At 32.7% G+C, this 14,949-nt stretch overlaps 1 protein-coding gene across 1 annotated transcript in view; it reads right to left on the reverse strand.

The window, feature by feature from the left end:
- The window catches only part of LOC114343764 (protein PFC0760c), a 260,163-nt gene that overhangs the window by 229,248 nt on the left and 15,966 nt on the right, over positions 1 to 14,949 (reverse strand). Inside the window, exons 3-5 of the mRNA XM_050643890.1 lie at positions 13,459 to 13,517; positions 11,835 to 13,404; positions 55 to 255 (exon numbers count right to left, since the gene is read on the reverse strand). Coding sequence (XP_050499847.1) covers positions 55 to 255; positions 11,835 to 13,404; positions 13,459 to 13,517 — 1,830 coding nt within the window. The remainder of the gene's footprint in view (positions 1 to 54; positions 256 to 11,834; positions 13,405 to 13,458; positions 13,518 to 14,949) is intronic.

Genomic DNA, 14,949 nt, shown 5'->3' on the forward strand with positions numbered 1-14,949 from the left:
AATTGATGATCATGCGATGTTGAAGTTTACTTACTATTATAAGAAATACTTGACCTGAAGTCTGGCACAACTGAACAGCTACGGGTTGACTTTTTCCGATATCCACGCTCTGATGATGATTTATTGGCAGAATGACGGTTTCGTGTACGTCGCCGGGGTTCATTCCAGCGCTGGACAATATTGAAGACACATTTTCCAGGGAGGTTGAGTTTTGTAGATCTTCAGCTATTGTATTTTTGCCTTCGGCGTCTTTCCCTATTAAAAAAATAGTTGTCCATGTTCAATAGTTGCAAGTTACAGTTTTAAAATAGAAATATAGGTAGAGAGTATCGATTGTATTGTATACAGAATGGGGCATTAGTATGGCAAAGTCCAAATACTCGTTTGTCGTAAGAGATACGAAAAAAAGTTATTTAGGTAAAAGTTGGGTCATTGATAGGAACATAATTTAAAAATATTTTCAAATATACAGGGGCGTGCCTATTGACAGGGTGACACAAACTTATGTTTTTTTAAATAGAACACCCTGTATATTTTTACATTTTTGGATTCTCCTCAATGTTTCCATTCTTAAAATATATGACTTTGTAATATTATACGAGGTAGTTTAAAAGTTAATTACGTTTTTTTGTTAATTTCGTAGCAAAATTTACACACTGTAGAATTGTAGTGATTTGACATCAAATTTTTATGTTATGTTCAAACGATTTTTAATATAGTCTACTATTGTTAAACATTAACAGTATAGCGAAATGTTAAATTTTAGTATACAGTGTTGGTCGAAACTCGGAATGAGTATTTTCTTAGTTTTCTTAAATGGAACACTCTGTATTTTAGTATTGTAAAGAAATGATATTTTATGGTACTTATTTATTTCTTAAGCATTCCCTATACCTAAGTGCTTTAATTTGTAAGTTATTGGTTATTCTTTAATCTAAATATTAATTTCAAGAAAACTTACGTGAAATTTTATTAGGTGGCCGTGAAAATATTCAATCAAAAATAATTTTTCAAACAAAATACATCATAATCTATTCTGATCCTTAATTTATTAATATTGGATGAGATATCCAAATAAATTCGTAGTTAAGATTGTTGGTGCGCAAAATATTAATAAAAACATGCAATATTCTACTTAGTCGGTTATGACACTAAATTAGTTTCACTACTATAATATGAATTTTTCTAATGAGGAACTGATAAGATTTTTGTGCTAATTGAGTATAACAAAAATGTGCTACTAGTAATAAGAATTTTTCATCAGAAATTCCCTTATAGACGACAACTAAGAAGAGAAACGTTTAAAAATATACTAGAACGGTTTCAACGGACTGGACACTTAGATTATGATAAATCTGATCGAACAAAAACTATTGTAAGTGAAGAAAACAGGAATTAAATGTAATTCTTAGTGTCACTGAGGATCTGCATATTAGTACAACCGTTCTTACAATCTAAGTATCTAGTCTGTTGAAACCGTTTTAGTATACTTGCAAAAGTTTCTCTTTTTGGTTGTCGTCTATCAGGGAATTGCTGATGATAAATTTTTATTGCAAGTAGCTCATTTTTGTTATACCCTCCTAGCACAAAGCCATTTCAATCGGTTCCTCATTAGAAAAATTAATATTAGTAATGATAAAAATTAACTGGAACTATATAAATAATATTATGTTAAATGCTTAAGCAAATTTGTGTCATAGTATAACCAACTAGAGAGAATTTTGTATGTTTGATTAATATTTTAAGCACCAACAACTTTAACTACGAATGTATTTGGATATCTCATCCAATATTAATAAATTAAGGATCACGCTAGATTATTATGTATTTTTTGTCGAAAAATTATTTTTGGTTGCATATTTTTACGGCCACCTAATAAAATTTCACGTAATTTTTGTTGCAATTAATGTTTGGCTTAAAAAATCACGAATAACTTACAAATTAAAGCACTTAGGTATAGGGAATGCTTAAGAAATAAAAAAGTACCATAAAATATCATTTCATTACCATACTAAAATACAGGGTGTTCCATTTAAGAAAACTCAGAAAATACTCATTCCGAGTTTCGACCCACCCTGTATACTAAAATTAAACATTTCGCTATAATGTTAATGATTAACAGTAGACTATATTAAAAATCGTTTGAATATAAATGGAAAATTTGATGTCCAATCACTACAATTCTACAGGGTGTAGATATTGCTACGAAATTAACAAAAAAACTTAATTAACTTTTAAACTACCTCGTATAATATTACAAAAGCATATATTTTAAGAATAAAAACATAGAGGAGAATCCAAAAATGTAAAAATATACAGGGTGTTCTATTTCAAAAAACAAAGTTTGTGTCACCCTGTCAATACGCACGCCCCTGTATAATTGAAAATATTTTTAAATTATGGTACTATATGTGCCCCAACTTTTACCTAAATAACTTTTTTTCCTATCTCTTACGACAAACGAGTAATTGAACTTTGTCACACTAATGCCCCACCCTGTATATTTCGCTAATTATGTTTTTATATCCATGTGATAAAACATATGCCTAAGGGCCCGTAGTCATACAACTCCAAAGGAAAAAAAGACATATGCCTAGAAAAAATTATCAAATACGAAAAATACCTGATTGGGTATCTTGAGTATCTTGGTTATTGGGAAAAAAATATCACCAAGACGCTTTTATACCTGGTCTATCCGCAAGATCAACCTGGGAATGGAATATGGAATCAAATTAATTATATATGGTGAACAAGAGATTTTGTAATGGATGCCTATCAGTTAAAAGTTGCTGTAGTGGTGACATATAGGGAGTCAGATCATGTTCATGTTGTTGGTAAATTTAGGTTTAGATTTAAGAAAGTTACAAAAAGGAATGGAAACAAACAATGCAATATTAGACTGCTAAAAGATAAGGAATCAACAGAGACAGTCACACGGATTCTTCCATAGAAGCGAAGTAACATGAAGCAAACATATAATGCACAAGAATTTCCTCAAAATATATATAAAATATTTAACAAGATCAGAGAAGAGCATCTAAGAGAAAAGAAAGAGAAGAGAAAAATTGGATGAATGGTAGTATAGGTACTGCAACTCATGAGAGAAAGAAGAAAGTCAACGATCCACAAAAGAATGTACAACAATATTAAGAGAAACGTATAACCGAAATATTAAAGAACAAAGAATATTGGTTAAAATCGCAGTCTGAAGGGGTAGAATTGTTGAAACAAAAACACGATACGTTTGATATGCATAAAAAGGTTTAAAAAACCAGCTAGTCTTCAGAAATCTAACACAGCTAGCACACTGTGAGATTAACAAAGAGGACATCATCACAGATAAAAATCAATAAATTTGCTTATTAACCAAATACATACCTCCATCCTATATACGTAGCTAATGATTACATACCAATCACATTAGAGAAAGTGGAAAAAGAAAAATTACAACTAAAACATGACACCCGAGTCCAAGTTCCCGAACCCAAACCCCCCAATGATGAGGGTAGGTACTCAATGCCTAACAAAGATATTGACTTAAACGTAAAATTAAAAAAGTAGAAGGGAAACGAGCACCAGAAAGGCGAAGGATTTCCTAGCTGAAAAATCTACGTACGTGGTTCAGTACAACAACCCAATTATTTTCAGATCAACATTGCGTAAAGTACAGATTGCCATTGTGGTCGCCAACATCCGAAACTATATAGAAGGGGTGGCCAAGTTCCTTGATAGTCCGAACCACTCTTCAAAATTTGAAATATTTCGCGAGCCGCAATTAAACAATTATCTAAAAAGTGTATAATAGTAGATTATACCACGAGTCAATAATGATGGCTATTATTCCCGAGGAATATTTACGAACCGAGCCTCGTTAGCGGCGAGGGAGTAACATTCCGAGGGAATGAGAGCCATTATTGCAAGTAGTATACTCTACTTTATCTACGACAAATTAATTAATTTAAGATTTTTAATGAACAACTTTATTTGTTAAAAACATTAAAATTAGTAATAGTACAATTAATAAACTGAATTGGTTGAGAATCATCATTAACTTTAGTAGAGTTTTTAATACAAATATTTGGGATCTCGATTGCTGTAGAACAAGAAGATGGTACATTACTGTTTATCTCTTTAGCGATAGTATCTGCTGTAGTCCAGATCAACGTCATGGTTTATTCTCAACATAGATTTAATCATTGAATAGAATGACCATAATGAAGACGGTTTATATTTTGCACTTAATTCAGCAAAATAGGCCAGCAGAACATTTTCGGAAAATGATTTCGCGTTGTTTCGAACACGCCATTCGTTGAAGGTTGCGTACGTTTTATTATAAATGGATTTCGATGTTTCAGGTATTAAGGTAGATGCTGTTGCTGTAGCTAGTTCTACAATTTCTGGTGGTGTACAATTAAAAGATTCTTCATTTTCGTCCATCTCAACACAAACTGTCAAATATACTATTCGTTTGACAGTGACACTTTTTGAGATTGATTATTTTGTTTCCGTGGTGAATTTTGTGATTGTTGTGCCAGAGGGATTAATAGCTATTAATCCCGCATTATTAATCCCTAAGGGATTATTATATGGCATTATATTGCAAACACCACAAGTATAATACATATATTATGTATCAGTCGTAGATAAAAGATATTAAATTTTTCTCTTGCCGTTTGGAGTTCACGAATTTTAAAGTGAAATAAAATGGTTCACATCGTTGTTTCAAATATGCAAATAATTCTACAAGCAGCCTTTACTAATTCAGGATACTTCGATTCTTCATCATCCTTTCATCTTTTTCTGGGATGGCCTATTGACCTTCTATCGCCTCTCAAAAAACACTGTCTTTAACACTCTGTCTTCCTCTGATCTACCACATGGCCTGTCCATCTTATCTTAGCTTTTGTATGTCTGACGATGTTTTCAGTATCACTCTCCTATCAATTCATCTCTTTAAGGACGAAAATAGCGTTCTGAGGACATTGCTTTCAAATATAAGCAGCTTATTTATTTCCGAGTAGCTTATTTATTTAATTTGTGACAACATAGCCGATCTTCAACAACTTGTCACTATAACCGGAGAATACAGTAAGAGAATGGGATTAGAAATTAATACCAAAAAGACCAAATTCATGATCATTTTCAGAAACATGGATGCATTTTAAAACTCCACCATAACACTGAATACAAAGTCCATTGAAAAAGTGAGCAAATTTAAATACCTGAGAACGTGGCTTTCTGAAGACTGGGCATCGGACTATCGGACAGGGAAGTAAAAGGTCGCATCAGGAAGGTACTGACCTGTTCAGAGTTCGATCTTCAATGAGACTAAGGTTGACTGAGTGCTACGCATGGTCAGTGCTGCTATATGGCGTAGAGGGCTGGCCACTTAAAACGAGGGATATAAACAGATTAGAAGCTTTCGAAATGTGGCTTTATCGCCATATTATCCTAAAGATACCATGGACAGCGAAAGTCACAAATGTAGATGTCCTTAAAAGAATCAACCAAGAACGCCAACTTTTCGAAACCATCAAGAAAAGGAAAACTGTGTATCAAGTTCGCACCATGCGAAATGAACAATACCAGTTAATCCAACTTATAATCGAGGGTCAAATTTAAGGCAAGAGAGAATGGGACGCAAGAAAATGTCCTGGCTCCGAAACATAAGGCAATGGACAGGGATTAACGACAATCTATCTCTGATACATTTTGCAAGAAACAAAGAATTAATGAAAAATGCGATCGCTAACATCCATTAGTGGATTTGCATCTGAAGCAGAATTATTTCCCGGTGATGTAGAGTCCAAGTTTTATTTCCATGTTTAACAATTGAGCGAATGATTGGCTGTGTCTTAATTTAGATTGTTTTTTAGCAGCTTCTTCTTCCTCTTCTTCTTCTTCGTCTAGCCATTCATGTCCACATCTGAACATAAGCCTCTTCAAGTCTTCCTTTGCATTGTTTTTTGTTGTACGCTACTTGTAGCCAATTCTTCCCGGTAGTTCGTTTCAGATCATCTGTCCATCTCATAGGAGGTCTGCCTCTGGGTCTTTTGTGTTCGTATGGTCTCCAGATTAGAATTGTTCTGTGCCATTTGTTAAGATCGCTCCTAGCTACATGTCCAGCGTATTACCATTTCAATTTTAGTAATTTTTGTAGCACATCGGTGACTTTGGTTTTCTGTCTTATCCATGTGTTTGTTTTCCTGTCCTTAAGTGATATGCCAAGCATTGCTCTTTCCATCGCATGCAGCTTAGATCTTAGTAATGATGATAGGGAGTATAATGATCTATTTCATGCAGCTATCCTTGCTAAGACTTCTTTTTATAATGTGATTGTCATCTGTGATTACCGTTCCTAGATATCTAAACTCTTTTACTACTTCGCAGTTGCGGTCAATAATAGTTATGTTCTGCCTACCGCTTGATCTTAGATTTTTGGTTACTAGCACTCATTTCGTGTTCTCTTCATTTATTCGAAGGCCCAGGCTACCTGTTTCTTCCTCGAGTTGTGAAAACACCTCTCTCACGTCTCTTTGAGAATGATCGACTGCACCTATATCATCAGCAAAGGCCAACAATAGTTTTGATCCTCGATTCGCAAATCCTCCTGTCAGCTCAGATGATATTTTTCTTATTAGATATTCTAAGGCCAAACTGAATATCAACAGTGATACGGGGTCTCCTTGGTTAAGTCCTGATGTTATGGTTAGTCTTTTATATTTGTTGCCACATTTTGAAACAAAAATTAAAATTAATTCAGGGACATTTATTGAGAGCCACAAATAATCCTTCAAAGAGCCACATGTGGCTCGCGAGCCACAGTTTGGCCACCCCTGCTATATAGAATAGAAACTTCAAGAAGAAGAATGATCAAATTTAATAGAAACTACTTGTTTAAACTGAACGATACATCGTTCGTACACTGTACATTATCATCATCCAACTTCTCGAGTTCAGTTCTGGACACAAGCCTCTTCTACACGCTTCCAGCAAATTCTATTTTTGAGCAAGTTGCGTTTCAGTTATTCTCCGTATTTCAACTGTCCATCGCGTCGGTGGTCTTCCCCGGTTTTTTTTATTTTTACGGTGTCTCTATTCCACTAATATCTTAGTCTTATCTATCATCACTGAGGCTTTCCATTTACATATCTTGCAAATTTCGATTTTAGTCTTATATTTTCTTCTATTTCTGTTCTTCAGCAAATCTCTTCATTTGTAAGCTTAATTCACGCTCTGTAAGTTTAGCCTAATATTAGCCTTAGTATTTCGGATCCATTATGTTACATTTGGAAGCATTATAACTTTAAAATTTAAAATTTAATAAAATATAGTGTGTTGTATTAAAATAACTTATTTTTGATGCGGTATTATATTTTATGAAAGACCCCGTATATTTGTAACTAGTTGTAAGATGTAAAGCTTACAGTTATATTACTTCCTTTTTTAAAATTACTTTTTTGGTATCATCTATATTATCAGTTATTATAAAGGACTTTGTCACAAAATAATCACCCTGTAGATATTGCTTATTTAAACATATTATATACAACATTTTGTCAATCGATTGTAAAGAATAAGTTTTGTATGTTATGTATGTTATGTACGTGCCATATGTGCCACTTTGGGCAAGCGAATAAAATCCGAAGTTACCTATGTCTTTTTCAGTAAAAAAACTACTTTAATTAAGTGAGCTACAATAGTTATTTTCCTAACAAGTGCAGAAAGTCATACTTTTCCGCACGCGGCTGCAGTTTGCCGAACGACGCGAAGCGGGAGTTAGACAAGCAGTCGAGTGCGGAAAAGAGACTTTCTGCAAGCGTTAGGAACAATATTTTTTCTACGAGTCTTTAAAAAATGACCAAATCTTAATCAATTAATTTAATTAATATGAAAATAAATACAAAAATTAATTCTTTTACAAGGTTGTCAAAACCAAAGTTTCAGCATAATTGGTTAGCATGACGACGATCTTGGTTTCCATGACGATGATTCAAAACGACTGTTATTGTCTACCGATTTGACTTTCGAATATTATGTCAAAATAATTTTATTTCATCGAATTGTCGCGTTAATTTCATTAAAACAGGAACACAATAAGATATATTTGAAATAAATTAGTAAATAATATCTAAATATTAGTTTATTGCATGTAATATAATTACTTTAAAGTCATATTAACATATCTAAATTAACACGCGTGCGGAAAAGTAAAAACCGCGTGCGGAAAAGTAACACGCGTGCGGAAAAGTGAAACTTTCTAAACTAAAATGAGTGCGCGAAAGTAGACATTTATGCACGCTCGTAGAAAAATTACTTTTTTGGTATCATCTGTCTATATTATCAGTTATTATAAAGGACTTTGTCACAAAATTAATCATCCTGTTACTCGGGGCTAATTAGCAAAATACAAGGAAAAGTTATTTACCAGCAAATTTATTGCCGGAATCGAATCTTATGATTGTATATATTAATAATATAGGTATGCAAAGTCCGCAGATAGTGTGCTACTTTTTTTATAAACAAAATGGCGCCCGAAAATCGTGTTTTTTCAATTTTTGCTCTATAACTCCAAAGATTTTAATTTTACACCAAAAAGACCCAAGTAAAAATTCGCCGTAATTAAATTCTTCATAGAGACGTGCTTTTCCCAATTTACTTGGACGAAAATTTTCCCCGGAAAATGAGGGTTTTTCCAACAAAATCTTTAATTTTCCACTAAAATTTTAGATAATATGTAATTGTTTATCAATATTTAAATAACTTGGTAATATAAAGCTCTTTTCGTATAGATAATAATTCCAGAAGCCGATGGAAATTGAATGAACAGTTTAGCAACAATTAAATTGTTAATTAGAAATTTACGATCGCTATAATAACCACAATAATTAAGATATATAAGAATAACTATGCATATATAGCAATACTTATCAATTTCGTCTCCCATCTTACTTCTCGATTTTCTCTGCTGAGCTCTATGCAGTGCTCAAAGCTATCATGCATATCAATTCTAATGACATTTCTAATTCAGTTATCTTAAGTGACTCACTAAGCGCTCTTCAAACCCTTAAACAGATCTATCCCAAAGGTCCTATTGAGAAACACGTTAAATTCGAACTGATGCAGGCTCAAGAAAACGCTAGACGAATCAGATTTATATGGATACCATCCCACATTGGCATTGCAGGCAACGAAAAAGCTGACCAGTGCGCGAGTGAAATTGCCGTATGTGCCGATATAGAAAAAGATGAGTGTCGAAATTCCGCGAGTGATATAAAAGCTTACTTTAAGAACCGTGTTTTGTGCAAGTGGAAAAACGAATGGCAATCGTCTCAAACTTCACTGAGACTAATTAAAAATGACATTATAGCCTGGGAACCGTCAACTCGTAACAGAAGAGAACAGCTGGTGATAACTCGATTGAGAATTGGACACACGAGACTTACTCATTCATATTTACTGTCTATAAGCGATCCACCTGTATGTGAAATATGTAATGTCCAAATTACTGTTAATCACTTGTTAATTGTATGCCCCCGTTTTGCCAATTATCGCGTCATGTTTAACATACCTAAATGTATAAGTAATTTATTGGGCACTAATTGTTCAACGGACAATATTACAACATTTCTAAAATCCACAGGAATATTTTATAAAATTTAGCATTGTATTCTGTAGCCGCCGCTAATCACCATCAAAGTGGATGCGGCTGTACTTTCTAAATAAAAAAAAAAAAAAAAAAAAAGAATAACTATGCTATTGTATAAAAAGACACTGTGCCCATCTAATATACTTTATATAATTGAAATTGGACTATTTAAGCGGTCTGAGGAATATTTTAAAATTATAAACAATTTGTTGGCTTATAAACAATTAGAATATCTCTGGAAATCTTCAATTACATTAAATCATAAAAACGGTATTGAAAAAAAAGCGGCAGGACGCTTCTATTAAAAGAAAAAACGTTAAATTGTGATAAGTAGTTCTTGAGATATAACCGGTCAAAATTGACCAGCATTTACGGTAAAGATATAAACAATAGGATCATACTTTTCCAACCACCACCTTCTTAGTTTTATCCTCTTTCTCCATACCAATTTTTATATCTTTAAAATACCCATAACATATATCATTATAATAAAAATTATCGATATTACGAGTGAAAATTGCCCAAAATAGCAAAATTTCAATCAAAAATTAGGTTGGAGAAAATGTAATCTCAAAATTCAAAATTGGTATACGTTAAAAAAATGCATTTTCTCGGCTTACCATGGAGCAATTTTCTTAATTCTTTTTTTGTTCCCAAGTAACTCGAGCAGAACCATCTAACTAACGCATTATTAAATGTCAAACTTGCTTTTGTTTTGTTATAATAGATTAATTTATTTATAAGAAAAGAAAACTACACATTTTTTCCAGTTGAAGACTTTTTTAGGTAAACTTACTACAAGTGTACCTTTTACCGTAAAAAACACAAATATTCTCATTTAAAAGCTGTATAATTATTTGAACAATCTTTATTTAAACAAATTAAAAATTTTTGTTATAATCAATAAATTAATTTATTATAACAAAACAAAAGCAAGTTTGACATTTAATAGTACGTTAGTTATATGACTCTACTCGAGTTACTTGGGAACAAAAAAAGAATGAAGAAAATTGCTCCATGGGAAGCCGAGAAAATGCATTTTTTTAACGTATACCGATTTTAAACTTTGAGATTACATTTTCTCCAACCTAATTTTTGATTGGAATTTTGCTATTTTTGGCAATTTTCACTTGTAATATGATATATTTTATGATAATAATATATGTTATGAGTATTTTAAAGATATGAAAATTAGTATGAAGAAATAGGATAAAACTAAAAAGGCGATGGCTCAAAAATAATGATCCTATTGTTTATATCTTTGCCGTAAATGCCGGTCAAATTTGACCAGTTGTATCTTATGAACCACTCATCACAATTAAACGTTTTTTTATTTAGAAGAAGCGTCCTGCCGCTTTGTTTCCAATACCGTTTTCGTGATTTAATTTAATTTAATATTTACCGAGATATTCTATTTGTTTATAAGTCGAAACATTGTTTATAAATTTAAAATATTCCCGAGGCCGCTTAAACAGTTCAATTTCAATTCTGTAAAATATATTAGATAGGTACAGTATCCTTTTATACAAAAATCATAGTTATTCTTATGTATCATAACTATTGTGGGTATTATAGCGACCGTAAATTTTCAATTAACAATTCAATTGTTGCTAAACTGTACATTCAATTTCCATCGGCTTCTGGAGTTATAATCTATATGAAAAGAGCTTTTATATTGCACAGTTATTTAGTTATTGATAAACAATTACTCATCTAAAATTTTAGTTGAAAATTAAAGATTTTGTTGGAAAACCCGAATTTTCCGGGGAAAATTTTCATCGAAGTAAATCGGGAAAAACACGTCTCTATGCACAATTTAATTACGGTGAATTTTTATTTGAGTGTTTTTGGTGTACAGTTAAAATCTTTGTAGTTATAGAGCAAAAATTAAAAAAAAACACGATTTTCGGGCGCCATTTTGTTTATTAAAAAAGTAGCACACTATCTGTGGACTTTGCATACCTATATTATTAATATATAGGATCATAGGATTCGATTCCAGCAATAAAATTGCTGGTAAATAACTTTTCCCCAAAAATGGCCTATCCGCCGATAATCTGTCCAGTCTAAGTTACCTATGTCTTTTTCAGTAAAAAAACTACTTTAATTAAGTGAGCTACAAATAAATTGAAAGAAGGAAGTACAACCATTTAAAATAATTTTCTTTAAATTTAAACAATCTTACCTTTTAGTGTCTTTTGAACCTCAAGTGGAAGAGGAATAACCAGAGCTTGATTTCTAATATTTGTAAGGATTTTGTTATCCTCGACCGATGACTCATTCTTTGATTCAGAAGATAACGTTACTGGACTAACGTTAGTAGATAGAATTTCCACATCAGGATGTGACGGTTTTCCATCACCTGGTATAGGAGTTGGAACAGAACAAAATGTGTACAGCTTTTCATCATTGCTATTTCCTAACTTTGTTTCTGTTGTTGAATTGCTATCATCTGTAATTTTGTCTTCAATATCTTCTTGTTTACTTGCATTATCGATATAAGTTTCACTTTGTTGTGAGCCATTGTTATCGGATAATATTATATCATTACCTTGTGAAATATGTTTTTGTTTATCATCGTCCTCTGCTTTTTCAACCCCTGTGGGATATACGCTTTCTTGTTGATTAACGCTGGTATCTGTTTTGTTTTCTTTGTTACTAGCAGATTTATTTTCCTGCATAATATCGCGCACAGCTTTTGTTGTTTCATTATTAATTTCTTTGCTATCATTAACTTTGGAATTAGCAGCTTGTTCTGTCAAATTTTCTGTATCTTTATGCATAGCTTTATCGGACTCACTATTTTCTATAGGATTCTCTATCTTGTCTTCTGCATTACCCTTAGCTTTATTAGTTTCTATTGAAGCTTCTTTTTCATGATTGTTTACGATATTTTGCTTTTCCTTATTATCGTTTACATCTATGTTATTATCGTCGTTTGAATTTACTGATTTTTTTGTTAGGTCATTTATTACATTAGGGTGATCTTCATTATTTGTTATAGAATTTTGAGTTAAAGTGCTATCGAGATTTTGATCCATATCCTTGTTCTCTTCTGCTTTATATTTGTTACTAATTTGTGAGGTACCCTCAGTACTGATTGTAGAAATGATACTATCTGCATTTTCCGAAGTTGCTCCTTTGTCGTCATCTTTTATGTTAGCCTTATTGTTTACGTCATGTTCCTCTTCGTATGGTTTTGGTTGATTTTCTGAATTACCTTCAAGGTCATCATTGCGTTTTATTTCATTATCATGCTTTTGTTCAATGTTTATATGAGTTTTATTTGTAGAGTCCTCTTCTTTATGCACACCATCTTCACTAGTTGGCTCTTCCTCTTCTAATACTTCCAACTTTGATCCAATAGATCTGGTTAATTTTCGATCTCTAGAGTCACTTTTTTCGGGTTTAGGCAAAATAGTCACATTAGGTTTTAAATCAACGAGACTAATTTCTTCAATGCGTTTGGGCGATATGATTTTTTCGAGTGTTTTAATATCTTCGTCATTTTCGTTTTCTTTGCCTGAGATTTTATCTAGCAATTTGCTTTGATAATCATCGAGCAGGTGCTCTTCTTTTACTGTTGGGTAATCTAGTATTTCATCCAATAAATGGTCCATGTCTCCTGAATAGTAATGTTGTAAAGGTGATTGAGTATTTCCAATTTGATGTATCACTGTCTGTACCGAATCAGACGAATCTTTACTAAAAAGGGTGACGACTTCCTTACTGCTTGGATGATCTGATGTTTTGTCCTACAATAAATAAGAAAATATAATAGACCGTATAGCAATTAGCAAATTTTTTACTTTGTTTTCTGATTCTTGACTCATTGGCTGTGGTATCTCTTCTGAAGGATCGGGGGTCTCTACAAACAAATTTTTTATTTGTATTTAAAACCTTTGTAGAAGACTTATCATATTTACTATAAACTACCAACTGTAGCAAAACAACACACGTTTCTGCAAAAGCAAGAAACATGTGTTTTGACACAAGAGGTGTTTAATTAACGCTCTGATTATGGAAATATAAAAAATAGTTTAAACGCAAAAAATTGTCTAGGGACAAAAGAAAAATATCGTAAAGCCCTAACAACACAAAACATTCCAGGAATGTACTATCAAAGTTCTATTAATATTTGAATGTCCTGGACATTCAAGGAACATTCGGTGAACATCTGATTAAATTATTGGTGGAATGTTACCACAAGACATTCTATGAACATACTACCAATGTCCTATATTTTAAGTAAGGCCATTTACTATTCAACTTGTGTTCATTTTCAAATTTGCCGTGCGTGTTCTATGTAAGTAGTGTCGCGTGAGGACGCTATCTATTGGATGGAAAATGGAAATTACAATTATATTTATAGCGGCTTTTTTGCTGTTCTGTATGTTAGTATTGCTCTGGTTGGATCTCTTTTGTTTAAACAATTATGTAAGTAATATAAAATCCGTTTTCAATTTTCTTTATTCTTTACGAAACGAATTATTTATGCATATTATTACCTGTAAATAGTTCCTATTTCTTTTGATGTTTAATTGTAAAGAATAAAAAAATTACCATCCATTTTAATTTTTTTTAGAATTAGCTGAAAGTGGTCTACAAAAAAACCAGGAAGGAAACGTATAGCCTTGTGGCTATGAAAGGCAATAGAAAGGGAAAGAAAGTTATTACTTTATAAACAAATATTAAGACCTGTATGGACTTATGGATGCCCACTATGGGGGTGTAGGTACTTAGTAGACCAAGTAATATAAAAATTATACAAAGATTCCAGAACAAAATACTGATAAATATTGTAGATGCTCCTTGCTTGGTATGTGACAAACAGTGATATCCATAAGGACCTAGAAATGGAACCAGGATATAACGGAATGGGACGTTTCGATGCCGCCGGTTCATCGCCGGCCGTTTCGATGCCGCCGGTTCATCGCCAGTCCATTTAATCGCCGTCATATCTCGCATTTCCTAGAATTCCTAATTAATACTAAAAATAACTAATAATTGTAACTGTCGAAAATTTGGAAATATATCAGATAGCGATTAATTGACTGGCGATGAATCGGCCGGTATCGGCATCGAAATGGCGGCATCGAAACGGCGGCGATGAAACGTCCTAGACCCGGATATAATCATCAAGAAGATGGCAGGAAGTCACGAGCAACAACTTCATAAGTAGGAGAATATTGAGGAAATCCAGCTCCTCGATACTACTGGGCAAACTATAAGATTGAAGAGGACAAAGCCTTTTGAACTAGTTTGAGTGATAGGTGATAGTGAAAAGCAGAGCATAGTGC

The sequence above is a fragment of the Diabrotica virgifera genome, chromosome 2 (assembly GCF_917563875.1).
Source record: "Diabrotica virgifera virgifera chromosome 2, PGI_DIABVI_V3a".
Taxonomy (NCBI): domain Eukaryota; kingdom Metazoa; phylum Arthropoda; class Insecta; order Coleoptera; family Chrysomelidae; genus Diabrotica; species Diabrotica virgifera.